The 27,534-nt window shown below is 49.9% G+C and overlaps 1 protein-coding gene across 1 annotated transcript in view; it reads right to left on the bottom strand.

Annotated features, from left to right (window-relative positions):
- Window positions 1–27,534, bottom strand: part of VWA5B1 (von Willebrand factor A domain containing 5B1) — a 125,550-nt gene that overhangs the window by 20,700 nt on the left and 77,316 nt on the right. Inside the window, exons 9-13 of the mRNA XM_083162406.1 lie at window positions 23,545–23,747; window positions 22,683–22,797; window positions 21,914–22,099; window positions 17,567–17,747; window positions 15,452–15,633 (exon numbers count right to left, since the gene is read on the bottom strand). Of these exons, the coding sequence (XP_083018532.1) occupies window positions 15,452–15,633; window positions 17,567–17,747; window positions 21,914–22,099; window positions 22,683–22,797; window positions 23,545–23,747 (867 nt within the window). The remainder of the gene's footprint in view (window positions 1–15,451; window positions 15,634–17,566; window positions 17,748–21,913; window positions 22,100–22,682; window positions 22,798–23,544; window positions 23,748–27,534) is intronic.

The raw sequence follows: 27,534 nt of genomic DNA, 5'->3' as shown, positions 1-27,534 counted from the left end.
GAAATCACACTAGTGTATGGCTGGCTTTAACACTTCTCCCTCTGACGGTGATATCAGGATTTGCTTTGGACTTTTTCAGAAACATTTCTAAATACAAAGGGTGAAATATAGGATGAGAGATTCAGAAAGTGAGAGATTTGGTAAGAAATATGCAGGTTTTTTTTTTAAGCGGCAATCATTTACACTGCAGTGTAATTTATTGTCGCTTTAAAAAAACTGGAGATTTCTTACCAATTCTCTCACTTTCTGAATCTCTCATCCTATTAAATTTCACCCAAAATGTAAATTTTAGGAGTCTCCTGGATATTTTTGGAGAGTAATTACATTTCTTTTTATGGGATTTCATGAGCCTCAATAAAAACCAGCTCTAAGATGAACAGAACGGACAGGGCCCAGCTCTACCATTAGAAGGTTTAGGCAGCTGCCTAGGGACTTCAGAGTTTGAGGGGCTCCCCTGAGTCTATCTATGAAGGGTGACTCAGAGAGAGGCGTCCTTGTTGAACTTAATACAAGCGGCAGCTGTTGAACATATAAGATGTAAGCTCTACTCGTTCACTTGAGGTAGGTTCTGGAGAATATTGGGGGGGAGCGGTATAGAGATAGCTGAGTGTGTAATCCCCTGCATGACAGGACAGTCACTAAACATGCACGCCCGCAAAATGCAGTGTCATTTGTTAATGAACTGTATAGTATTTCCCTAGCTTCTATAATGGTGTGAGCAGGGCTGATTTCATAGCTCCTCATTCAGGGCCTTGTTCTAGTTCACTCTTAGAGGCAAATTCCTTCTCAAATGGACAAAACCATATGCACTGCAGGTGGGGCAGATGTAACGTGCAGAGAGAGTTAGAGTTGGGTGGGGTTTTTCTTCAATAGGAGATCTATATTGCAGTGTAAAAATAAATCAGTCAGTATTTTCCCTGCACAGAAACAAAATAATTCACCCAAATCTAATTCTATCTGCACCTGTTACATCTGCCCCCCTGCAGTCTACATGGTTTTGTCCATCTGCGAAGGAATTTGCCTCTAAGAGTGAACTAGAATAAGGGCCTCAGTTCAGTACTATTGAGTAACTTCCCTTCCCCGCAATACCTTTGTTTCCTCATTCATCATTTCTGCTAATCTGAGTAGATGGGGGGAGGGGGCTTTCAAATACATAGCAAATAATCCACCTGGGTTACTCAGCGTCTGCACCAAGGGAATAGATAACCCCTTTAAGAAACTACCAATTGTTTCAATGCTGGTACCTGGATGCAGAGTCTGGGGAAGGGGATGCTGAGGCAAAATGTATATTTTAAATATAGATCATTTTAATCTTGTGATTTGTGCTGTGGTCGGGGCATCCATATGTCGATATGGACAATAGGTCGACACAAGCAAAAATTTGACATGGTAATGGTTGACACACAAAAATATCAACATGAGTCTTTTGCATTTTTGGACTCAAATGGGAACGGCAAAGTGGCGAGTAATTGGGGTCTATGTGCTCAGATGTAAAAGTTGATAACAAAAAATAAATAAATTAAAAACTCATGTTAACCTTTTCATGTGTCTACCTTTTCCCCATGTTGGTCTTTTTGTCGACCCATTTTCTGTCAACATGACCCGTCGTCTGCATCGGATCATTTACCATCTGTTTGCTGTGCAGGATCATTTGGCGTGGAGGCCTTGGCTGCACCCTCAGACCTGTAAGCTGGCACTATCTGGGTGTTTAGTGCCAGGCAGTGCTGGCTCCTGAGTAGGGCTCTCCCGCTGGAATAATTGTTACTGGCGCATTTGCTAATTATAAGAGACACTTCAGTATGAAGTTAGGAAGGATTTTGCCCCTGGCAGTCCTGTCTGCAACTCCGCTGTGGAACACAAGATTAAACCAATAATAATGTAATCCCGCAGCATCATTTGGAGGAGCAGCTGTGAACTTTGAGACCACTTCTTGTTTGGCTGTATCTGAGCCGCCGTGCCCAGAAAAGTGACCCACCCAACATACAAGGCTGAATTTGTGCCGTCTACATTCACACCAGCTCATCGAAATAATATGTTCCCCTAGGATGTGATTCCATTTGTTCCTCTAAAGCAGTGGTTCTCAAACTCGGTCCTCTGGACTTCAAACAGTTCTCGTTTCCCAGGTCACCCGGCAGGTGCACAGGTGCACTCATTGCTGACTGACACATTTAAAAGATCAAATGGGGAGAGGGGAAAGTGGACTCTTTTTGTGGGGCACTCTTTGTTTCTGATTATGATTTAAAACTTAACTTTTAATGTTAATTTTTTAATATAGGGCGGACATACGTTGCCCTATATTAAAAAATTAACATTAAAAGTTAAGTTTTAAATCATAATCAGAAACAAAGAGTGCCCCACAAAAAGAGTCCACTTTCCCCTCTCCCCATTTGTACTCACATATCGGACTCAGGGGAGCACCACCAACACACAAAGACCCCCTATCCCGCAAGGGACACTACGTCTAAAAAGTTGGTCACAGGCAACTCAGGCAAAACCCCACCAGAGTGGTGAAAGGGGTCCCTTCTGACCCAATTCACACTTGTTGGGTAGAACCTTGTGCGGTTCTCAAACCTCTCCTCTCCAACATTTAAAAGATCCACAGGTGGAGATAATTATTTCACTTGATTCTGTGAGGATACCGGCAAAACATGCGCTGTGTGGGGTCCTAGGACCGAATTTGACAACCAATGTTCTAAAGCAGTGGTTCTCAACTCCAATCCTCAATGAGTTCTGACAGGCCATGTTTTTTTAGGATTTCTTTCTGCGGAATTAATGGATAATTACTGACCCAGGAAAATAGATTAACTCAACTGGGATGATTAAAGAAATCCAGAAATCATGACTTGTTGGGGTTACTTGAGGACTGGAGCTGAAAGACTGTTTGTAAGTGATGCTCCTGAGCTTACAGTATATCACATGTATGAAGGAAGCCATCTGCCCAGTTTCGCCCATCGCACAGTCACCGCTTTTACACCCTTGCAGAGGAATGAGACTGCTGACACGCGCCACTTATCTGCACAGAATGTGGCCAGAATCCTGGTGAGGAGCAGGGTGAGGCACAAGGGGGTGGGGGCATTTAGGGTTCGGCTGGGGGAGGGGCAGGTTACGGTTAGGTTGTATGAGGGGTGGGTTAGGGATAGGGATGCACTTAATGGTCATCTGACTGTCAGGATTCTGTCTGCTGGGATTTCCTACTTAACCCATCTGCACATTACCGATGGCCATCGACCATCGATTATTCAAAATCATTGATGGTTTATGGCCGATGTAGAATAGTTTTGCCACCGATGGGGGAGAACTAGATGGTTTCCCTCCATCGATGTCCAGCATAAACAAATAATTTAGTTTTTGTTTTTTTCCCCAAGAGGCGGGGGATGGAGTATAGCTCCGCCCCCAGACACCCAGGAAGCCCCTCCCCCATGTTTTCATTGGCCTACAGGTTAATCAGCATAAAAAAAGGGATGACCATCGATAGTAAAACATTGATGGTCATTCATTGCACTTCTCCACTATCGATGGCCAGTTGCACTATTGCCATTGATGGCAATGTCAACGATGGCCATCCCTACTGCACACGTAGGTGTATTATAGGGAACATGTCTGTACATCGGCACAGATAAGGAGTACCTGTGTGTGATCATGTTCTGCTGTCTCTGTCACGGGTTCCCACAAGGGGGGATAATGAGAGTCATCAGCAGGTACTTCTGAGCACCTACAGAAAATCACAGCGATTACAGCAAATCACTGTCCTCACAAAGGAACTCCTTTGTGGTTTCCATGCAGCCATTTGAATCACTTCAGAACGTCATTCCTTCCCATGATATTTTAATAACCCTCTAGTTTTGATGTAAGATCCAGGGTACACTGCTTTATTGGTGACAGGGGAGCAGACGGGTGTGACAAGGCATTTGACGGGGCACGGACATGAATAGTTTTTGATGTGTAAGCTGTGCCCCCGCTGGGGCAGTTAGGCCTTTGGAAGGGGCATCACTGGCTGAGCTTGGGTGGCAGAAGCGCAGGGCCACTGGCACTTTGAGCGATCGGCTCACAGATTAAACACAGTGATCAGTGTGATGTGCTAATTATCAGCCATGCTGTGGTGGCTTCAGTCCCCTCCGGGGTCTTTGGTTCAGAGAAGGGGGCGGCTTGAGAATTACAATATTAGACAGGAAGGAGAACTGAGTAGAGACTTTATGTAACGTTAAGTCAATAACACGACAATGATCTAATCGGTCCAATAAATACCATCTTTCTGACAAAATCTTTCTTAGATGGACAAAACCATGTGCACTGCAGGTGGGGCAGACGTTACTTGTGCAGAGAGAATTAGATTTGGGTGGGGTTTTACTTCAAAGTGAGATCTATACTGCAGTGTAAAAATAAAGCAGTCAGTATTTACCCTGCACAGAAACAAAATAACTCACCCAAATCTACTGTACAGTAATTCTCTTTACACATTTTACATCTGCCCCACCTGCAGTGCACATGGTTTTGTCCATCTAAGAAGGATTTTGTCAGAAAGAGTGAACTAGAATAACCCCCACTGTCACAATCAGCACCTATGTGCCCAACATCTCCACAGCTGTATACCCCCATATGACATTCCGATGCCGTGTGTCTCTTTCTCTCTCTCCGCTGATTGTATCATCATTAAATAAGGTGCGAGTGTAGCTGGGGAAGGCGTGAATGTAGCCGGGAAAAGTGTGAGTGTGCGTAAGCCGGGGCTGTTCCGGTCATTTCCACACTGGGTAGGAACAAACAGTCGCTGGTTCCCAAGGAGGAGCCGGTCGGACACCAGCGCTGCAAAGGATTACACAAGCTGTGTTGGGATTAAGGACTTTGGTGCTGGGTTGGGCGCCAGGCTCTTTTCTTGGTTGCGTCGGAACGCTGCAAATGAGATGCAAGGAAGTCTTTAACCTGAGATGCGTTGCTATGGCAACTCTGTAGAAGTCTCCTTATATAGTGCCCCACTTCTGGGGAGCGTTCGCTGGCAGAGCAGAATATACAGGGTAGGGAGGGAGTGGCAGAAGCGCGGTGCCTATAGAAGAGACACTTAGCACTAAAGAGGCGGCCAATTTAATGTGCACAACATTACTACAGCCCTCATAAGCCCCAATATCTCCGGGGAGGAAGAGAGAGTCAGCAACTCCACCGATTTACCCTGCCGGCTGAGCTCGCTGCTCCCTACTTATCTATTGTTTACCATTTCAGAATAAGGCCCTTTATGTGTATTTCAGTACCGGACACAAGAATAAGGCCCTTTATGTGTGACGCTACATCGCCCGCAGCTGCAGCAGACAAAGTGTTACTTTTACATCAGCTGTACACCCAAGGCCGGGAAATCAGGAGGGGGACGGGTGTTATAGACATGAATTATTCAGAGGAGGTGTATTTTATTTAACGTTTCTTTCCCTCTGACATAACTCAGCAGAGTGAGCTCAGAGCAGTCACACAGTTTATGTATGAGGTCAGTGTGTGATTGGGTGGTGATGTCACAGGGTGAGCGCAGTCACACAGTCTATGTAGCAGGTTAGTGTGTGATTGTGTGGTGATGTCACAGAGTCAGCGCAATCACACAGTCTATGTATCAGGTTAGTGTGTGATGGGGTGGTGATGTCACAGGGTGAGCGCAGTCACACAGTCTATGTAGCAGGTTAGTGTGTGATTGGATGGTGATGTCACAGGGTGAGCGCAGTCACACAGTCTTTGTAGCAGGTTAGTGTGTGATTGGATGGTGATGTCACAGAGTGAGCACAGTCACACAGTCTATGTAGCAGGTTAGTGTGTGATTGGATGCTGATGTCACAGGGTGAGCGCAGTTACACAGTCTATGTATCAGGTTAGTGTGTGATGGGGTGGTGATGTCACAGGGTGAGCGCAGTCACACAGTCTATGTAGCAGGTTAGTGTGTGATTGGATGGTGATGTCACAGGGTGAGCGCAGTCACACAGTCTATGTAGCAGGTTAGTGTGTGATTGGATGGTGATGTCACAGGGTGAGCGCAGTCACACAGTCTATGTAGCAGGTTAGTGTGTGATGGGGTGGTGATGTCACAGGGTGAGCGCAGTCACACAGTCTATGTAGCAGGTTAGTGTGTGATTGGATGGTGATGTCACAGGGTGAGCGCAGTCACACAGTCTATGTAGCAGGTTAGTGTGTGATTGGATGGTGATGTCACAGAGTGAGCACAGTCACACAGTCTATGTAGCAGGTTAGTGTGTGATTGGATGGTGATGTCACAGAGTGAGCGCAGTCACACGGTCTATGTAGCAGGTTAGTGTGTGATTGGATGGTGATGTCACATAGTGAGCGCAGTCACACAGTCTATGTAGCAGGTTAGTGTGTGATTGGATGATGATGTCACACAGTGAGAGCAGTCACACAATCTATGTAGCAGGTCAGTGTGTGATTGGCTGGTGATGTCACAGGGTGAGCGCAGTCACACAGTCTATGTAGCAGGTCAGTGTGTGATTAGATGATGATGTCACAGGGTGAGCGCAGTCACACAGTCTATGTAGCAGGTTAGTGTGTGATTGGTGATGTCACAGAGTGAGCGCAGTCACACGGTCTATGTAGCAGGTTAGTGTGTGATTGGATGGTGATGTCACAAAGTGAGCGGAGTCACACAGTCTATGTATCAGGTTAGTGTGTGATGGGGTGGTGATGTCACAGGGTGAGCACAGTCACACAGTCTATGTAGCAGGTCAGTGTGTGATTGGATGGTGATGTCACAGAGTGAGCGCAGTCACACAGTCTATGTAACAGGTTAGTGTGTGATTGGTGATGTCACAGAGTGAGCGCAGTCACACGGTCTATGTAGCAGGTTAGTGTGTGATTGGATGGTGATGTCACAGAGTGAGCGCAGTCACACGGTCTATGTAGCAGGTTAGTGTGTGATTGGATGGTGATGTCACAGGGTGAGCGCAGTCACACAGTCTATGTAGCAGGTTAGTGTGTGATTGGATGATGATGTCACACAGTGAGAGCAGTCACACAATCTATGTAGCAGGTCAGTGTGTGATTGGCTGGTGATGTCACAGGGTGAGCGCAGTCACACAGTCTATGTAGCAGGTCAGTGTGTGATTAGATGGTGGTGTCACAGAGTGAGCGCAGTCACACAGTCTATGTAGCAGGTTAGTGTGTGATTGGATGGTGATGTCACAGAGTGAGCGCAGTCACATAGTCTATGTAGCAGGTTAGTGTGTGATTGGATGATGATGTCACACAGTGAGAGCAGTCACACAATCTATGTAGCAGGTCAGTGTGTGATTGGCTGGTGATGTCACAGGGTGAGCGCAGTCACACAGTCTATGTAGCAGGTTAGTGTGTGATTGGTGATGTCACAGAGGGCCTTATTCTGATCGGTGCGGATATTCCCGCATGCGGACGGACCGCCGATGTTGATCGTCTGCGCATGTGCAGAGGTCACTCTGCGCATGTGCAGGCGATTTCGCCGCACGGATTCTTTATACGCCGCACAGGGGGCGTAGAGGGGCGTGAGGGGCTACTTAGCCTCATTACCCTATGCATACGCCCCGCGTTTCATGGGTGTTCCCATGCAAACGCGGGGCGTATGCATGGTAATGAGGCCGTGACGCGTGGGTACGGGGCGGGCATCTGACATCGCCGGATGTCAGCTGCCCGCCCCCATACATGATTTCACACGGACAAGTGTCCGTGTGGTCTTGTGTTGCGGGACCTGGTGGAGCGTGCGGCCCTGCATTCGATGTTCGGCGACCATCGAATGCAGGGGCTGCTCCCAAGACGGAGGAGGCGTATCCCCGTCCAATTTCATGCGGATCGCCACATATCCGCGTACGGACGGCAGGTGGCGATCCGTATGGAAGGCGGGGATTCGCCTGCACGGTTGCGGCCGCATATTCTGATCGGGCCGCACCGATCAGAATAAGGCCCAGAGTGAGCGCAGTCACACAGTCTATGTAGCAGGTTAGTGTGTGATTGGATGGTGATGTCACAGAGTCAGCGCAATCACACAGTCTATGTAGCAGGTTAGTGTGTGATTGGATGGTGATGTCACAGAGTGAGCACAGTCACACAGTCTATGTAGCAGGTTAGTGTGTGATTGGATGGTGATGTCACAGAGTCAGCGCAATCACACAGTCTATGTAGCAGGTTAGTGTGTGATTGGATGGTGATGTCACAGAGTGAGCACAGTCACACAGTCTATGTAGCAGGTTAGTGTGTGATTGGATGATGATGTCACAGAGTGAGCGCAGTCACAGAGTCTATGTAGCAGGTTAGTGTGTGATTGGATGGTGATGTCACAGAGTCAGCGCAATCACACAGTCTATGTAGCAGGTTAGTGTGTGATTGGATGGTGATGTCACAGAGTGAGCACAGTCACACAGTCTATGTAGCAGGTTAGTGTGTGATTGGATGATGATGTCACAGAGTGAGCGCAGTCACACAGTCTATGTAGCAGGTTAGTGTGTGATTGGATGGTGATGTCACAGAGTGAGCACAGTCACACAGTCTATGTAGCAGGTTAGTGTGTGATTGGATGATGATGTCACAGAGTGAGCGCAGTCACAGAGTCTATGTAGCAGGTTAGTGTGTGATTGGCTGGTGATGTCACAGGGTGAGCACAGTCACACAGTCTATGTAGCAGGTCAGTGTGTGATTGGATGGTGATGTCACAGAGTGAGCGCAATCACACAGTCTATGTAGCAGGTTAGCGTGTGATTGGATGGTGATGTCACAGAGTCAGCGCAATCACACAGTCTATGTAGCAGGTTAGTGTGTGATTGGCTGGTGATGTCACAGAGTCAGCGCAATCACACAGTCTATGGGGGAATTTACTACAGGCGCCCATACACGGTACAATATTCCTGTGCGTTTTTCATGTGATTTGCATGAGTGCAATGCGATCGGGACCTAATTCACGTCGGCGTGGAGTTGAGAATAGATTAGTGTGGCGAGCGCAGCGAGCCCCGCGAGGGGACACGGATACCTGTCAAGGCCGCGAGGGACGCGCCTCGCCGGCTTGACAGGTATCCGCGTCCTCTCGCGGGGCTCGCTGCGCTCGCCACGCTTCGGGCTCGCCACTCTTCGGGCTCGCCACACTAATCTATTCTCAACTCCACGCCGACGTGGATAGTAGGGGAATGAAAAGGTCGGAGGACGCGCACCGCCGCCCCTCGCGGGCTCGCTGCGCTTGCCACGCTTCGGGTTCGCGTCAATCGTGGGGGTGGCGGCCACAATAGGGGGCCATTATTTTTTACACACATGACGGGGCCATACCCAATGAGAAATGGCCCATATTGGGCCTTTTCCCATTTTTTCCTATGTTAAATGGACTCAGTTTCAATGTTAAAATATTTTAACATTGAAGCCTATGGGGAAATCGTGGGCATCGCGTTGGTCGCGTCGTGTGCCTTCTTAAGGCACAAGACCGACGCGATGTACCCGAGTTGTGCTTTTTTCAAAGGAAATCGCGGGCATCGCGGGCATTGTGTGCCTTAAAGTTAAGGCACACGATGCCCGCGATTGTGGCCGTGCTAGGAAACAAATACCGGCTGATTTACTTGGCTCAGCTAAATTCAAGTGTACGAATGAATAACACCATCGATAGAACTCGGCTGTATTTTACCATGATTTCTATGGTGGTGTGCTCATGTACTATCCTTCGTTCTGCTGAAATCGGACTGTAATTCACAAAAAAATACCACTGTAAAAAACTCCTAATTTCCAGACGTATTTGGCTAAGTGGTCAGATCCGCGCAAGGCTTCTCTGTGAAAAAATAAGAAAAATAAAGAATCTCCTGGGGGGTGGGGGCTCTTTATTTGGGGGTTCACACTCCCCCAAGGACCCGGCCTGGGATGACCAGCCAAGGGGCTCATGCTGTGGCCTTATGTAAAAAGTGTCCCCGGGCTGTGGCATGATACCGCTGGCTGTTAGAGCCCGATACTAGTTTCCAAAATACGGTGAACCCCTACAACTTTTGTCCCCCGTATTTTGGGAACCTGGACCGGGCAAGAGCCTGGTGCTGGTTATAAAAAATACAGGGGAACCCAATTTGATTCCCCCCCCCCCCCCCCCTGTATTTCTGCAAACATGACCAGCTCATTGAGATGGGGCTGGTTAAGCTTTTGAATTAGTTATTTATTTCTTTTTTTACACTGAGCAGTATCGCACAGGTCTGACTGATCCGTGGGATGCTTCCTGCTTGTCCGTATTTGGCTGCTGGGAAACGCGTCAGTGTACCACGTCCCCATGCACAGGGACTGTCTCATCACAGTGTACCACGTCCCCGTGCACAGGGACTGTCTCATCACAGTGTACCACGTCCCCGTGCACAGGGACTGTCTCATCACAGTGTACCACGTCCCCGTGCACAGGGACTGTCTCATCACAGTGTACCACGTCCCCGCGCACAGGGACTGTCTCATCACAGTGTACCACGTCCCCGCGCACAGGGACTGTCTCATCACAGTGTACCACGTCCCCGCGCACAGGGACTGTCTCATCACAGTGTACCACGTCTCCATGCACAGGGACTGTCTCATCACAGTGTACCACGTCCCCATGCACAGGGACTGTCTCATCACAGTGTACCACGTCTCCATGCACAGGGACTGTCTCATCACAGTGTACCACGTCCCCGTGCACAGGGACTGTCTCATCACAGTGTACCACGTCCCCGTGCACAGGGACTGTCTCATCACAGTGTACCACGTCCCCGCGCACAGGGACTGTCTCATCACAGTGTACCACGTCCCCGCGCACAGGGACTGTCTCATCACAGTGTACCACGTCCCCGCGCACAGGGACTGTCTCATCACAGTGTACCACGTCCCCATGCACAGGGACTGTCTCATCACAGTGTACCACGTCCCCATGCACAGGGACTGTCTCATCACAGTGTACCACGTCTCCATGCACAGGGACTGTCTCATCACAGTGTACCACGTCCCCATGCACAGGGACTGTCTCATCACAGTGTACCACGTCCCCATGCACAGGGACTGTCTCATCACAGTGTACCACGTCCCCATGCACAGGGACTGTCTCATCACAGTGTACCATGTCCCCATGCACAGGTACTGTCTCATTACAGTGTACCACGTCCCCATGCACAGGTACTGTCCGGTCAGTGTACCACGTCACCATGCACAGGGACTGTCTCATCACAGTGTACCACGTCCCCGCGCACAGGGACTGTCTCATCACAGTGTACCACGTCCCCGCGCACAGGGACTGTCTCATCACAGTGTACCACGTCCCCATGCACAGGGACTGTCTCATCACAGTGTACCACGTCCCCGCGCACAGGGACTGTCTCATCACAGTGTACCACGTCCCCGCGCACAGGGACTGTCTCATCACAGTGTACCACGTCCCCGCGCACAGGGACTGTCTCATCACAGTGTACCACGTCCCCGCGCACAGGGACTGTCTCATCACAGTGTACCAAGTCCCCGCGCACAGGGACTGTCTTATCACAGTGTACCACGTCCCCGCGCACAGGGACTGCCTCATCACAGTGTACCAAGTCCCCGCGCACAGGGACTGTCTTATCACAGTGTACCACGTCCCCGCGCACAGGGACTGTCTCATCACAGTGTACCACGTCCGCATGCACAGGGACTGTCTCATCAGTGTACCACGTCAGCATGCACAGGGACTGTCTCATCACAGTGTACCACGTCAGCATGCACAGGGACTGTCTCATCACAGTGTACCACATCTCCATGCACAGGGACTGTCTCATTACAGTGTACCACGTCCCCATGCACAGGGACTGTCTCATCACAGTGTACCACGTCCCCATGCACAGGGACTGTCTCATCACAGTGTACCACGTCCCCATGCACAGGGACTGTCTCATCACAGTGTACCACGTCCCCATGCACAGGTACTGTCTCATTACAGTGTACCACGTCCCCATGCACAGATACTGTCCGGTCAGTGTACCACGTCACCATGCACAGGGACTGTCTCATCACAGTGTACCACATCACCATACACAGGGACTGTCTCATCACAGTGTACCACGTCAGCATGCACAGGTACTGTCCTATCAGTGTACCACATCAGCCTTGAGCAGGTACTGTCCTGTCAGTGTTACACGCCAGCATGCACAGGCCTGTCAGTGTACCACGTCAGCATGCACAGGCCTGTCAGTGTACCACGTCAGCATGCACAGGTACTGTCCCATCAGTGTACCACGTCAGCATGCACAGGTGCTGTCCCATCAGTGTACCACGTCAGCATGCACAGGTACTGTCCGGTCAGGGTACCATGTCAGCATGCACAGGTACTGTCCAATCAGTGTACCACGTCAGCATGCACAGGTGCTGTCCCATCAGTGTACCAAGTCAGCATGCACAGGTACTGTCCCATCAGTGCACCACGTCAGCATGCACAGGTGCTGTCCCATCAGTGTACCACGTCAGCATGCACAGGTACTGTCCGGTCAGGGTACCATGTCAGCATGCACAGGTACTGTCCAATCAGTGTACCACGTCAGCATGCACAGGTGCTGTCCCATCAGTATACCACGTCAGCATGCACAGGTACTGTCCGGTCAGGGTACCATGTCAGCATGCACAGGTACTGTCCAATCAGTGTACCACGTCAGCATGCACAGGTGCTGTCCCATCAGTGTACCATGTCAGCATGCACAGGTACTGTCCAATCAGTGTACCACATCACCATGCATAGGTGCTGTCCCATCAGTGTACCACGTCACCATGCATAGGTGCTGTCCCATCAGTGTACCACGTCACCATGCATAGGTGCTGTCCCATCAGTGTACCACGTCACCATGCACAGGGGCTGTACCATCAGTGTCCCACATCTGCATGCACAGGTACTGTACCATCAGTGTACCACGTCACCATGCACAGGTGCTGTCCCATCAGTGTACCACGTCACCATGCATAGGTGCTGTCCCATCAGTGTACCACATCTGCATGCACAGGTGCTGTCCCATCAGTGTACCACGTCAGCATGCACAGGGGCTGTACCATCAGTGTCCCACATCTGCATGCACAGGTGCTGTCCCATCAGTGTACCACGTCAGCATGCACAGGTGCTGTCCGGTCAGTGTACCACATCAGCATGCACAGGTGCTGTCCCATCAGTGTACCACGTCACCATGCACAGGTGCTGTCTCATCAGTGTACCACGTCACCATGCACAGGTACTGTCCCATCAGTGTACCACATCAGCATGCACAGGTGCTGTCCCATCAGTGTACCACGTCAGCATGCACAGGTGCTGTCCGGTCAGTGTACCACATCAGCATGCACAGGTGCTGTCCCATCAGTGTACCACGTCAGCATGCACAGGGGCTGTACCATCAGTGTACCACGTCACCATGCACAGCTACTGTCCCATCAGTGTACCACGTCAGCATGCACAAGGTGCTGTCCGGTCAGTGTACCACGTCAGCATGCACAGGTGCTGTCCCATCAGTGTACCACGTCACCATGCACAGGTACTGTCCCATCAGTGTACCACGTCACCATGCACAGGTGCTGTCCCATTAGTGTACCACATCTGCATGCACAGGGGCTGTACCATCAGTGTACCACGTCAGCATGCACAGGTGCTGTCCCATCAGTGTACCACGTCACCATGCACAGGTGCTGTCCCATCAGTGTACCACGTCACCATGCACAGGTGCTGTCCGGTCAGTGTACCACATCTGCATGCACAGGTGCTGTCCCATTAGTGTACCACGTCAGCATGCACAGGTGCTGTCCCATCAGTGTACCACGTCAGCATGCACAAGGTGCTGTCCGGTCAGTGTACCACGTCAGCATGCACAGGTGCTGTCCCATCAGTGTACCACGTCACCATGCACAGGTGCTGTCCCATTAGTGTACCACATCTGCATGCACAGGGGCTGTACCATCAGTGTACCACGTCAGCATGCACAGGTGCTGTCCCATCAGTGTACCACGTCACCATGCACAGGTGCTGTCCCATCAGTGTACCACGTCACCATGCACAGGTGCTGTCCGGTCAGTGTACCACATCTGCATGCACAGGTGCTGTCCCATTAGTGTACCACGTCAGCATGCACAGGTGCTGTCCCATCAGTGTACCACGTCAGCATGCACAGGTGCTGTCCCATCAGTGTACCACGTCACCATGCACAGGTGCTGTCCCATCAGTGTACCACGTCACCATGCACAGGTGCTGTCCGGTCAGTGTACCACATCTGCATGCACAGGTGCTGTCCCATTAGTGTACCACGTCAGCATGCACAGGTGCTGTCCCATCAGTGTACCACGTCAGCATGCACAGGTGCTGTCCCATCAGTGTACCACGTCACCATGCACAGGTGCTGTCCCATCAGTGTACCACGTCACCATGCACAGGTGCTGTCTGGTCAGTGTACCACATCTGCATGCACAGGTACTGTCCCATCAGTGTACCACGTGACCATGCACAGGTACTGTCCCATCAGTGTACCACGTCACCATGCACAGGTGCTGTCCGGTCAGTGTACCACATCTGCATGCACAGGTGCTGTCCCATTAGTGTACCACGTCACCATGCACAGGTGCTGTCCCATCAGTGTACCACGTCACCATGCACAGGGGCTGTACCATCAGTGTACCACATCTGCATGCACAGGTGCTGTCCCATCAGTGTACCACGTCACCATGCACAGGTGCTGTCCCATCAGTGTACCACGTCAGCATGCACAGGGGCTGTACCATCAGTGTACCACGTCACCATGCACAGGTGCTGTCCCATCAGTGTACCACATCACCATGCACAGGTGCTGTCCCATCAGTGTACCACGTCACCATGCACAGGTGCTGTCCCATCAGTGTACCACGTCACCATGCACAGGTGCTGTCCCATCAGTGTACCACGTCACCATGCACAGGTACTGTCCCATCAGTGTACCACGTCACCATGCACAGGTACTGTCCCATCAGTGTACCACGTCAGCATGCACAGGTGCTGTCCCATCAGTGTACCACATCTGCATGCACAGGTGCTGTCCCATCAGTGTACCACGTCAGCATGCACAGGGGCAGTCACATCAGTGTACCACGTCAGCATGCACAGGTGCTGTCCCATCAGTGTACCACATCTGCATGCACAGGTGCTGTCCCATCAGTGTACAACATCAGCATGCACAGGTGCTGTCCCATCAGTGTACCACGTGACCATGCACAGGTGCTGTCCCATCAGTGTACCACGTCACCATGCACAGGTGCTGTCCCATCAGTGTACCACGTCAGCATGCACAGGTGCTGTCCCATCAGTGTACCACGTCACCATGCACAGGTGCTGTCTCATCAGTGTACCACGTCAGCATGCACAGGTGCTGTCCCATCAGTGTACCACATCTGCATGCACAGGTGCTGTCTCATCAGTGTACCACGTCAGCATGCACAGGTGCTGTCCCATCAGTGTACCACGTCACCATGCACAGGGATAATACCACATCTGGGGAGGTACCTGTGAGTCATGAACGTCCGGGATTGAGTTGTCCATAGGCTGCAAGTCCTGGATTTGTATTCTGCATATTGGGCTCCTCTCCAGGGATGCACTGGGGTCACTGGCTGGGTGGAACCTCGGCAAGGGCTGCTGGTCAGCGATCTGACTGGTGCTGTAGGCTCTACGTTGATAGCCAAGATCGGCTGCAGCAAAAGAAGGTAGTGCTGTCAGGTACCTGAGCGCACCAGGCGTCTGACTACCACAGATTTAGATTTGACTTTAGACTCACTCCACCAAAATCTTATTCTCTCTGCACTCTGTACATGACACATACATACAGATATTTCCACCCGTTTCAGACCTCGGGTCTCGATTCTGTGATCGGTGATTCCCCACAAGCCTCTTGTAGTCTGCATCTTCTCTGCGACATGAGATTTCCCTCTTGTGAAGTACAGCACATGTGTATCATATTGTGAGGTCAGCAGACATCTGATCTGTATCAGCTTCCACAGGACCATGGACACCTGTACTATCTACACTGGCACAGTAACTGCTTGTGGACTTGGGAAATGGCCGACGACTTTCCTTATATGCAGCTCTTCCATGTGGCTTCTCTGTGAGAGTCACCGACATTCCTGCGTCCATCCTGTTCTGTCGTTGGATTTTGTTGTATCTAAAATGACCAAATCTTCTATGCCAGAGTTCCAGCGACTCAGTTGTCATCGTTGCATACCTCCCAACAGTCCCGATTACCGCGGGAATGTCCCGGTTTTTGGGGACATTCCCGCATCCCTGCCACGGGCAGCAGTGTCCCGCGGTGAGGGGGGGGGTGTTGGGAGACCCCCTTGTCGGCTGCCAGGGGGCTGGGGGCATGGCTAGAGGCTCACAGAGCATCTGGGCCATGCCCCCATAGCGTCAAAATGGGGGCGTGTCCTCGAGGGGGGGGGCGCGTGTATAGGCCACGCCCCCTTTAGTAAGTCCATGCCCCCGAAATTTCCGACGATCTCCGGCTAGGGATGGTCATTGGCACATCCCCCATCGATGGTTGCTATCGATGGCTTCTAGAGCAGGAACCATTGATGGCTATAAACCATTCTACCTCACACCATCGATGGTTCCTGCCATCCCTTAGCCGCGCATGCGCAGAGCAATGGGACGGGTCGCTGCGGGCAGCCTGCTCGGCCAGGATCCGGGCGCATGCACAGAAGAAACTTTAGCCATCAATCCAGTTTAAGTTTCTTTTGCTCATGCGCCCACCTCCTGGCGGGGCGGGCCGCCTGCAGCGACGCCGCTGGACGCAATGACACTGCGCACGCAGTGCACATGCGCCCCCAACTTTTACCATCGGAAGCCATCCATCGATGGCATATAACTATTCGACCATCCACTATCGATGCCCAAAACATCGAGCACTAGGTCCCAACCATCGATGTTTTGGAAACATCAATAGTCGATAGCCATCCCTACCTCCGGCCATTTCGAAGTTGGGAGGTATGTCGTTGTGTAACAGCGCTGTGTACCAAGGACATATAACTGCTGATCACTTGGCCCTGTGGCTATTGTAACCCTGTTTCTGTTGTGTACAACACCTTTTCCTTCAGCTCTGTGTCCTCTGTTCTATCACACTGATGGCAGTAAGATTCGCTCCTATTTCTGGTACATACAGCACGCCTGGAATTTCTGTGATTTTTGTTCTTCCTTCAACTTTTGTCAGATCTTCAATCATTCCATCCTTAGTACCTAGAACTTGATTGACAGTCACAGGGATAGTTGCCGCTGTACTGTCCGCCATTACATAAGTCATCGCAGGCTCAGAGTGGCCGGAGATCGTGGTGCGATGGATAAAGGCGTATCCGGCCTGGAGGTGAAGTCACGCACACCCCCTATAACACTCAGGCACGCCTGCGTTCTCCTGGACACTCCCACTAAATGGCCAGTTACCACCCACAGACACCTACTTCCTGTCAATCACCTTAGTAACGCATGCGTATAGAAAAAGTTGCAGGACTTCATCGCAGGACGGCCTCCCGTATGCGTCCTACGGTCCGCACATATGCGCAGTATATCGATAATCGGCCGCTGTTTGCAGCCGTGCGAGTCGGGCTCTATGTATCACAGCATGTAAGGGCCACTTACCAGGATCCTGCTCCGCAGCCAGATCCTCTCTGGTGTCCATGAACTCGGAGCTGTGCTCTGACGGGAGACCTGCGTCTTGGTGACCCCTCGACCCCCCACTTCCTGACGAATCTTGTGACTGGAAGAACACCGAGCTCCCTGACTCCTGGGACCGCATCATACTGTAGCGCCGTCGTTTGTCCTGCGGACACAGGGAGACAGAGAGAAGACACTCAGCGCTCAGCAGTGATATCACCACTAGGGGGAGACACAGGTCCAGCCTTCACCACCCACAACCCTGGCACTCACCTACAGCCACCCACAGTCACAAGCACCCCCCCTACAGCTGTCCACCAGGGAGGTCCAATATGATTCACACTGAATGAGATCATCACAGCCCCCCTTCCCCTGGGCATTATATAGGGGGGGTGGGGGGCACTATCTATGCCCATGGCATGCCCCCTGCTGTACCGGGCCGGCTGTCCTCTCCCCTCTCATATGACTTAGAATCAGGCCCTTTATATGGGAAAGGTATGTGTACATCAGTTCCAGAGTAAAAGACCTACAGGACATGGGAGTTATATTAAAGATGGGATGTTGTCCATAGCAACCAGCTCGATTATATGAGGTATATTACTAAGATGGGAGTTCTATTGATGGTGGGATGTTGCCCCTAGCAACCAATCAAAGTATACGAGGTAAATGACTAAAAATGGGAGTTCTATTAAAGATGGGATGTTGTCCATAGCAACCAATCAGATTCTATGAGGTAAATTACTAAGATGGGAGTTCTATTAAAGATGGGACGTTGTCCATAGCAACCAATCAGATTCTATGAGGTAAATTACTAAGATGGGAGTTATATTAAAGATGGGACGTTGTCCATAGCAACCAATCAGATTCTATGAGGTAAATTACTAAGATGGGAGTTCTATTGATGGTGGGATGTTGGCCCTAGCAACCAATCAAAGTATATGAGGTAAATGACTAAAAATGGGAGTTCTATTAAAGATGGGATGTTGTCCATAGCAACCAATCAGATTCTATGAGGTAAATTACTAAAATGGGGGTTCTATTAAAGATGGGATGTTGTCCATAGCAACCAATCAGATTCTATGAGGTAAATTACTAAAATGGGAGTTCTATTAAAGATGGGATGTTGTCCATAGCAACCAATCAGATTCTATGAGGTAAATTACTAAAATGGGGGTTCTATTAAAGATGGGACGTTGTCCATAGCAACCAATCAGATTCTATGAGGTAAATGACTAAAATGGGGTTTCTATTGAAGAGGAGACATTGCCCATAGCAATCAAATTCTATGTATTATCTAAATAAATTGGTTGCTATGGGCAACATCCCATGTTCAATAGAAATGCCATCTTAATACATTTACCCCACAGTGTCTAGATAGACAGTCAATATGTCAACACCAAATAGTCGACATGTACAAGGTCAACAGTAACAAAAGGTTGACACAAGCAAAAAGGTCATGAAAGGTCGACATGAGTGATGATGTACCGAGAGGAAGAAAATCCAGAAAAACTCACGCTGACCTTGGGCATATCGACACTTTGGTGATGACATATTAACACTGTAGATCTATCATGCTTACCACTGTGCCCGTGTGTCGGCAGACCGGCAGTACTGGATAAACAGGGAAATACTGAATGCCCGGCAGTGGTTCGGAGCACTGGGAGAGGTGCGTATACTGTAACTGTGAGTGTGTAAAATGGGCATTGTCTCACACACGGCCGCCCACTAACCGGCACCATAACAAGCACATGGGGTGGGGGCATCTAGTGACACTCAGGGAACCATGTTCCGGGAATAGATTACAACGCGCAGGTTTGAAGCCGCCGTCTTATTTGAAATCTTTTTGATGATGTAAAGAGAATCCCTGAAAAGGTGGCCTGTGATTTCTGATCTGGTTGCGGCTCATCCCGTTACCATGGCGAATCCCACCGGCAGCATCCTGGCTGTGTGACGGAACAGCTCCGCTTGCAAAGGCAGCTATGATTAGGAGACGCTAGTCCTTCCATCTAGGCAAGCCGCTCGTCGCTGCTCCCGAATAATAGGCTGTGTACCAGCTATCCAGTCCCCAACTGTTAAACACAGCCAATAACATGATACTTTACCTCTCTGCACTTCATCTCTCTCCAAGGCTTAGCTACCCCAAAGTAACGGCCAATCTGTATGGCTCTGCCATCACTGTACGGCCCTGACATCCCTGTACGGCCCAGACATCCCTGTACGGCCCTGATATCCCTGTACGGCCCTGACATCACTGTACGGCCCTGACATCACTGTACGGCCCTGACATCACTGTACGGCCCTGACATCCCTGTACCGTCCTGACATCACTGTACGGCCCTGACATCACTGTACGGCTCTGACATCCCTGTACGGCCCTGACATCCCTGTACGGCCCTGACATCCCTGTACGGCCCTAACATCGCTGTACGGCTCTGACGTCCCTGTACGGCCCTGACATCCCTGTACGGCCCTGACATCACTGTACGGCTCTGACATCACTGTACCGCCCTGACATCCCTATACGGCCCTGACATCCCTGTACGGCCCTGACATCCCTGTACGGCTCTGACATCACTGTACGGCTCTGACATCCCTGTACGGCCCTGACATCCCTGTACGGCCCTGACATCCCTGTACGGCCCTGACATCCCTGTACGGTTCTGACATCATTGTACGGCTCTGACATCACTGTACGGCTCTGACATCACTGTACCGCCCTGACATCCCTATACGGCCCTGACATCCCTGTACGGCCCTGACATCACTGTACGGCTCTGACATCCCTGTACGGCTCTGACATCCCTGTACGGCCCTGACGTCCCTGTACTGCCCTGACGTCCCTGTATGGCCCTGACATCCCTGTACGGCCCTGACATCCCTGTACGGCCCTGACATCCCTGTACGGCCCTGACATCCCTGTACGGCTCTGACATCGCTGTACGGCCCTGACATCGCTGTACGGCTCTGACGTCCCTGTACGGCCCTGACATCCCTGTACGGCCCTGACATCACTGTACGGCTCTGACATCACTGTACGGCTCTGACTTCACTGTACCGCCCTGACATCCCTATACGGCCCTGACATCCCTGTACGGCCCTGACATCCCTGTACGGCTCTGACATCACTGTACGGCTCTGACATCCCTGTACGGCCCTGACATCCCTGTACGGCCCTGACATCCCTGTACGGTTCTGACATCACTGTACGGCTCTGACATCACTGTACGGCTCTGACATCACTGTACCGCCCTGACATCCCTGTACGGCCCTGACATCCCTGTACGGCTCTGACATCACTGTACGGCTCTGACATCCCTGTACGGCCCTGACATCCCTGTACGGCCCTGACATCCCTGTACGGCCCTGACATCCCTGTACGGTTCTGACATCATTGTACGGCTCTGACATCACTGTACGGCTCTGACATCACTGTACCGCCCTGACATCCCTATACGGCCCTGACATCACTGTACGGCTCTGACATCCCTGTACGGCCCTGACGTCCCTGTACTGCCCTGACGTCCCTGTACGGCCCTGACATCCCTGTACGGCCCTGACATCCCTGTACGGCCCTGACATCGCTGTACGGCTCTGACGTCCCTGTACGGCCCTGACATCCCTGTACGGCCCTGACATCACTGTACGGCTCTGACATCACTGTACAGCTCTGACTTCACTGTACCGCCCTGACATCCCTATACGGCCCTGACATCCCTGTACGGCTCTGACATCACTGTACGGCTCTGACATCCCTGTACGGCCCTGACATCCCTGTACGGCCCTGACATCCCTGTACGGTTCTGACATCACTGTACGGCTCTGACATCACTGTACGGCTCTGACATCACTGTACCGCCCTGACATCCCTATACGGCCCTGACATCCCTGTACGGCCCTGACATCACTGTACGGCTCTGACGTCCCTGTACGGCCCTGACGTCCCTGTACTGCCCTGACGTCCCTGTACGGCCCTGACATCCCTGTACGGCCCTGACATCACTGTACGGCCCTGACATCCCTGTATAGCCCTGACATCCCTGTACGGCCCTGACATCCCTGTACGGCCCTGACATCCCTGTATGGCTGTGACATCCCTGTACGGCCCTGACATCCCTGTACGGCTCTGACATCACTGTACGGCCCTGACATCACTGTACGGCCCTGACATCCCTGTACGGCCCTGACATCCCTGTATGGCTGTGACATTACTTTCTGCACATGTGCATACGCCGGGTACATGTGTCCTTGGTGATCAGTCTGTTCGCAGGGTGCAAACAATGAAGACTGCAGGCAGAGGGCATGGGGCGTTGGCATATAGTCTATCACACTCACAGTACGCGGGTTGGAAAGGTACCGGGCCGTGGTGCACACTACGCCGAAGCCCACTAGGCGGTCACCAGGAAACAAGAAGCTGGAGCTGACGGGTGAGATGAGGACCTCAGTGCTCTCTGGGAAGATCCATTCCACCGTGACATCGCTTAGGACAGGAGCCATGGATTTCTTCAGAGACTGTAACATCTGAGGAAGGAAAAAACAAAGGACACGTTGGATAATGTCAAACACAAAATGGCCGCACCATGATTGCCCCTAAAGGAGCCTGGGGTTCATGTCTGGCTCTGGTGCTTACACCTTGGGGCATTTCCATGCGTGCTGACCAAAACATACTATCGGTGCGTACTGGTTTGTCTGGAGGACCCAGCAGGGGCTAGTGAGCTACACCCCCAACCTTCTCAGCAAATCATTCACTGAACGGCTCTGTCTACGCCCCCATGCTGGGCCACGCCCCCTCCTCTAGCACAGGGACCCACAATTTGTTTCTCTGGCCCTGCGCTGTTATTGTACAGCGCTGCAAACTATGTTGGTATATAAATTAAGAACAACGATTAATTACTTTTTAGAGTTCATGTTGGATAACACCGAGCAGGAACGACATTCATATATTACATGTGCCTGTCTGCGCTCCCTTGTACCACCACCGTACCACCGTATGCCGATCACCGACCGTCACCCCTCGGGAGTGCGGCAAGTCCTTCCCATGCAGTACTCCAATGTGCTGACACAGGAAGACATGGGGGGGGGTGTCACTCGCCACTTACGTTACCTTAGGTTGCAGCCTTTCTCCCTCCGTCAGGAACTCCGCACTCCCCTTGGACACGCTTGCCACCCCCTGCACCAGTCGCCGACAGGCGTTCTGGCCAATGCCAAAACTATAGCATCTGTAAAATACATTAAGAAATATACCACATACCATTAGGAAACATTGCATATGAAGTTACAGTAACGGAGATTTATCAAACCGTCTGGTAGATAAAGTGGGGGCTATTGCCTCTGACTCTAACCGCTGTCCACTTTACAGTCACCTCTGTATGTAGGAACTGTGCACAAAGAGATTAACCATGCTGCATATGGCGCTACTGCCCCAGTCCCCACATACAAATAGGCCCATCCACCTGGCAGCAGGATGACCAGATGACCAGCATATAGCACTGATGGCCCTCATAGGTAATTAAACTGTATTTTATATTTCCCAAAATATTCTGCAATTTTTCGAATTTTGTATTAAAGGAGACCTGGGGGCTAATAATGTGGGCAGTATACCCACCCACAATGAAGTAGCCCCACACATGCAGAACCAACCACACCCATACAGCAATGGACACATCCATGCAGGGCTGACAACAGTTCCTCCCCTTCTCAGTATTGGTTCTTGACCATTTTCAAGGAGACCCGGGGGTTGATAGTGTGGGCGGTATACCTGCTGACATGGCACTGATCCCACCCATGCAGAACTGACCACCCCCATAAAGCAATGGTCACACCCTTGCAGAAATGACCACACCCATATAGCACTGGCCACACCTATGCAGAACTGGTCACAGTTCCTCCCCTGCTCAATATTGTCCCTTAACCATTTTCAGCTCCAGGCCCATGCAGACCTTAATCCGACCATCGCTTCTGTTTACCGAGTGAAGGATGCGTGGTGACGGATCAGCTCTATCACTTTCCCTGTGTTACTGACGGCACCGTCAGTCAGCAGGAAGAGCAGGCGTGGATATCCCCGGCACACCGGCTGCCGTATTATCCAGTTGAGAGGTGATAGAATGTTTGTCCCACCCATGTCGGCTCGAAGCCTCTTGATGCTTTCGCAGGCAATGGCCAAACTCTCCTACGACAGAGATGAAAGATTTACATAGAAGCGTTCCGAGGATGAGACAGCTTGTATGTTTAGCTTACAGGTTCTCCGATAAATCAGATATTATGAAGGTGTTTTCTCAGTCCTTCCCTATTTCTGGGCCAGATTCTCTAAGCTTCAAAAGGGATAACATGGAGAGTGATAAACAACCAGCCAATCAGCTCCTGCCTGCCATATCCCAGAGTGTGTTTGAAAAATGTCAGGCAGGAGCTGATTGGTTGGTTGTTTATCACAATTTACGGATATTTATTTTCTATACTCCATATACTAAAAAGGTATTAGAATTGACAAGACTACATTGGAACATTTATACAATATAAGTTCATAATCATCACCATTTATACAAGAAAAGTATTAATTACATATTAATTACTGGAGGTATTGACAGCTGCACTCCCCAATAAAAAGGATTACTGCAGGATGATTGACAGTTCTAACTCCACAGCAAAACATTTTCTGGCAGAATGATTGGCAGCTCCTCCCTCCACATGAAAACAGTTACTCTGAGATGATTGACAGCAACTCTACACAAAACGCAGATGGATGGGCTGTGGACCAATGAGGCTGTCCGCTTATTAACATTTTATCATTATATATTGTATATATTGTTATTATATTGTTATTATAATTGATGGACACATTGTACACATGTATAGAAGCTGTATATAGATTCTGGGAACCTGTTAGAACAACCATCAATTGTCTTTTTCTCCTGGATTATTGATGTTTAGTGCAAAGGATGATTGTGGTTTCCAGCTGGTAAATCGGTTACCGAGGGCTCAAACGTAATGGCTACAATCAGACATGGAACTCTACCGAAAAACTATTTTTGGACACAAAAGTGACAATTAATAATGATCTCCTCCTTGTTCCCATATATCCCCATTTTCCAATAAAACATTGCATCTGCTAATCTGAGGCTTGGAATTGATTGGAAGAGGGGTATCTGGAGTCAAAAAGTCAATGGCAAAAGGCTGACAAGTGCAAGGTCGATATTGACAAAAAGTTGAAGCATGAAAAGGTGGAAATGAGTTTTCACTTTCTACTGTATGTTGACTTTTTGCTGTCGAACTATTGACTGTTGACCCTTTCATCCACACCTGGGAGCGGGGTGAATGTCTGGAACAGGGATGGAACCTAGGTGGCTTTGGAGCCTTAGAGAAATTTGGACTGGATTAGGAGAGCTTGTGACCAGGGCAGCTGGGCTCACCAGGTTTAGGTAGGCGTCTGGTAGAGACATGTTGTACTGACAGAGAGCATGTGTACAAGAAGTCCTTAAATAACCCCTGCTGGAACCTGATTGGCTGATGGAATCAGGTGGTGTCTCAGAGACACTCTGAGTGGAGGAGACTGGATCAGCTTACTCATGGTGGCGCATAAACCAGGATGTCAGGGGGATTCAGGCGTGCATGGAGACAGTTGGACACTCCGTGAAAGGCAACATGTGGCGCCAACTGGAAGTGACCTCAACGCCAACTGGTAGATAAAGCGCGATGGTAAATACCCAAGCCTGGAAGTCTGAAGTTTGGTGATCGTTGTCTACATACGGCAAAAGGGGAATGCTGGGTAAATGGTGCACTAGGAATTCTGGGAACAGCATAAGCGTGCATTTCTGTATTTTTATTTATCCTTGTGCACTGATCTCACGCTTTGACTATCCGCTAATATACTGTATTGTAAATGACATTTAGCAAGGAGTTGTCTTTTCTTGACATTGGTTTGGCTTCTGAAGCTCGTTTAAGACTTAGAAAGGAAGGCACGGGGCCACCAGACCGGTACAGGCAGCCATTCTTATATGTCCTGAAGAAGACACATTCCCCTTGAGCATTACATTAGCAGAGCTTTCACGTGACTGTAGTTACAGTATATCACCAGGCCAGGGCCTTCCCTCAGGACAGGAATCCCCTCCTGGCACTAAGGCCGGGATTACAGGCTGCTGTAAATAGACACAAGGCTATCCTCACTGAGACACTAGGCCGGGGATCCCGTGCGGATGGAGAATAAGGAGGAGATAAGAGATATGTCCTTAGGAATCAGGCCGGCTGTAGTGCATTAGACAATGAGATATTGGGAATCATATAACTCTGCCAAGAAGAGGGTTAGCTACGTGCAGGTAAATCCTGAGGGCGCCGGCCTGGAAGAATTACATCTAACAACTTCCAATGCAAAATGTATGCAATCACCAATTAGAGTGTGGCAGGTACGTCAACATGCTGAAAAGCCAATAATGATATACGAGGTGTACAGGGTGTGGCCATTACTTAACGAGACTTGTAAAAACAAAAAATCCATGCTGTGGGCTTAATCTACTAAAGAAGAAATGTGGTAAAAATGTGGTAAAAAAATAAAAGTTTTTTTTTTTTTTACCAGATTTTCCTATGCACTAAAGCACCTTCGGTAGGGCTCTGCAGTGGAGGGTAACGCCAGCTATAGCTGGCATTACCCCATAGGAGACTCCCAGCATGCATCATGCTATCCTGGGAGCTGTTTTGGCAGGCTGGGTACTTGAAGGCAAAACAGTGATGTTACAGAAATGTTCTAGAAGCTTTGCAGGAAAGAATAAGAGGTAAAAGGCTGGAGTTATGGAAAATTAGTTTCAGCCTCCATCATGATTGCCCCAGTCCACGCAGCTTTCTCTGTGAAGCACTTTTTGGCCGAGAAACAGGTTGCAGTGCTAGAAAACCACAACTTGCCAGCCCTAGCCCGGTGTGCCTTTTTTATTTTCCCTAAAGTCAAATCTGTCCCCAAAGGAACCCATTGTGCATCAGCACAATTTGACCAATGGAAAATAAGAACGCAGCGGGTATCAACAGGCACTTCTGATTGGCTGTGTCTGGGGCTGTGTCTGATGTAGCTGTGACCATCTTTTCGCCTGGTTTGATGACTGCATTCACACTGCAACAGTACTGGTCCCATATGATTGTTTTTTTTTAGAGTGCCTTCAACCCTTTGCCTAACTATGCCAGCGTCGCTCACATTTGTTATATCATTTCAAATAAAAAATGTTGTTTAAAAAAAAAGATTATATTCCCTATATTATGTAACATCATTATGATGAATACAAAGGTTTTGTTTGGCAATTTTCACACCTATTTTGACAATTTCGCTTGGCACTCAAAGGGTTAATTAACTCAAATATACACTTATGCCCATTTACCCATACCCCAAATTTTAGAGCATTTGTTTTATGTAAAAAAACTTATTATCTTTTTTTTTCCCAGTTTTTTCTTATGCACATTGAAATTATTTAATACATTTTAAGTCCCAATTTATTTTTTTATGGCCTCTAATATATACGTCTATACTGTTATCCTATGTTACTTTGCCATTTTGGGGGTACAGGTTGATTTTCCAATTTTCTCCGGCACTTTTTGCTGGTTTCCACATCACAGGTCACAAGTTTTTGTAATTTTCTAAAAAATACATGGAAAAGAAAATAGGGTCCCTTACTGTCTAACTGCATCCCTAAGTTATCGATTTTGTTACTCCTGGCAAAAACAAAGTGCACATGATACTGTTGCAGAGCTGTACCTATCCTCACATGCGTCAGGCCCAGCTTACACAGGGATTTGCGCATTTTTCCAGGCGCATTGGGCAGTAACATCCGCAGCCCTCTAACGCCCCCCTTTGCCGGGTACCGCGTTGTTAATAATCCCATATGCTTTAACATATGCGATCATTGACGCAAGGGACAGCTCTTGTGAAAAAGTGCTGTCCCTTGCGATGCGGCTCCGTCGCTGGACTTCTGGGTCTGAGACCC

The sequence above is a fragment of the Crinia signifera genome, chromosome 19 (assembly GCF_055691185.1).
Source record: "Crinia signifera chromosome 19, ASM5569118v1, whole genome shotgun sequence".
In the NCBI taxonomy this organism is placed as follows: domain Eukaryota; kingdom Metazoa; phylum Chordata; class Amphibia; order Anura; family Myobatrachidae; genus Crinia; species Crinia signifera.
The sequence above is the reverse complement of the archived record's forward strand: the minus strand, read 5'-3'. Positions and strand labels throughout refer to the sequence as shown.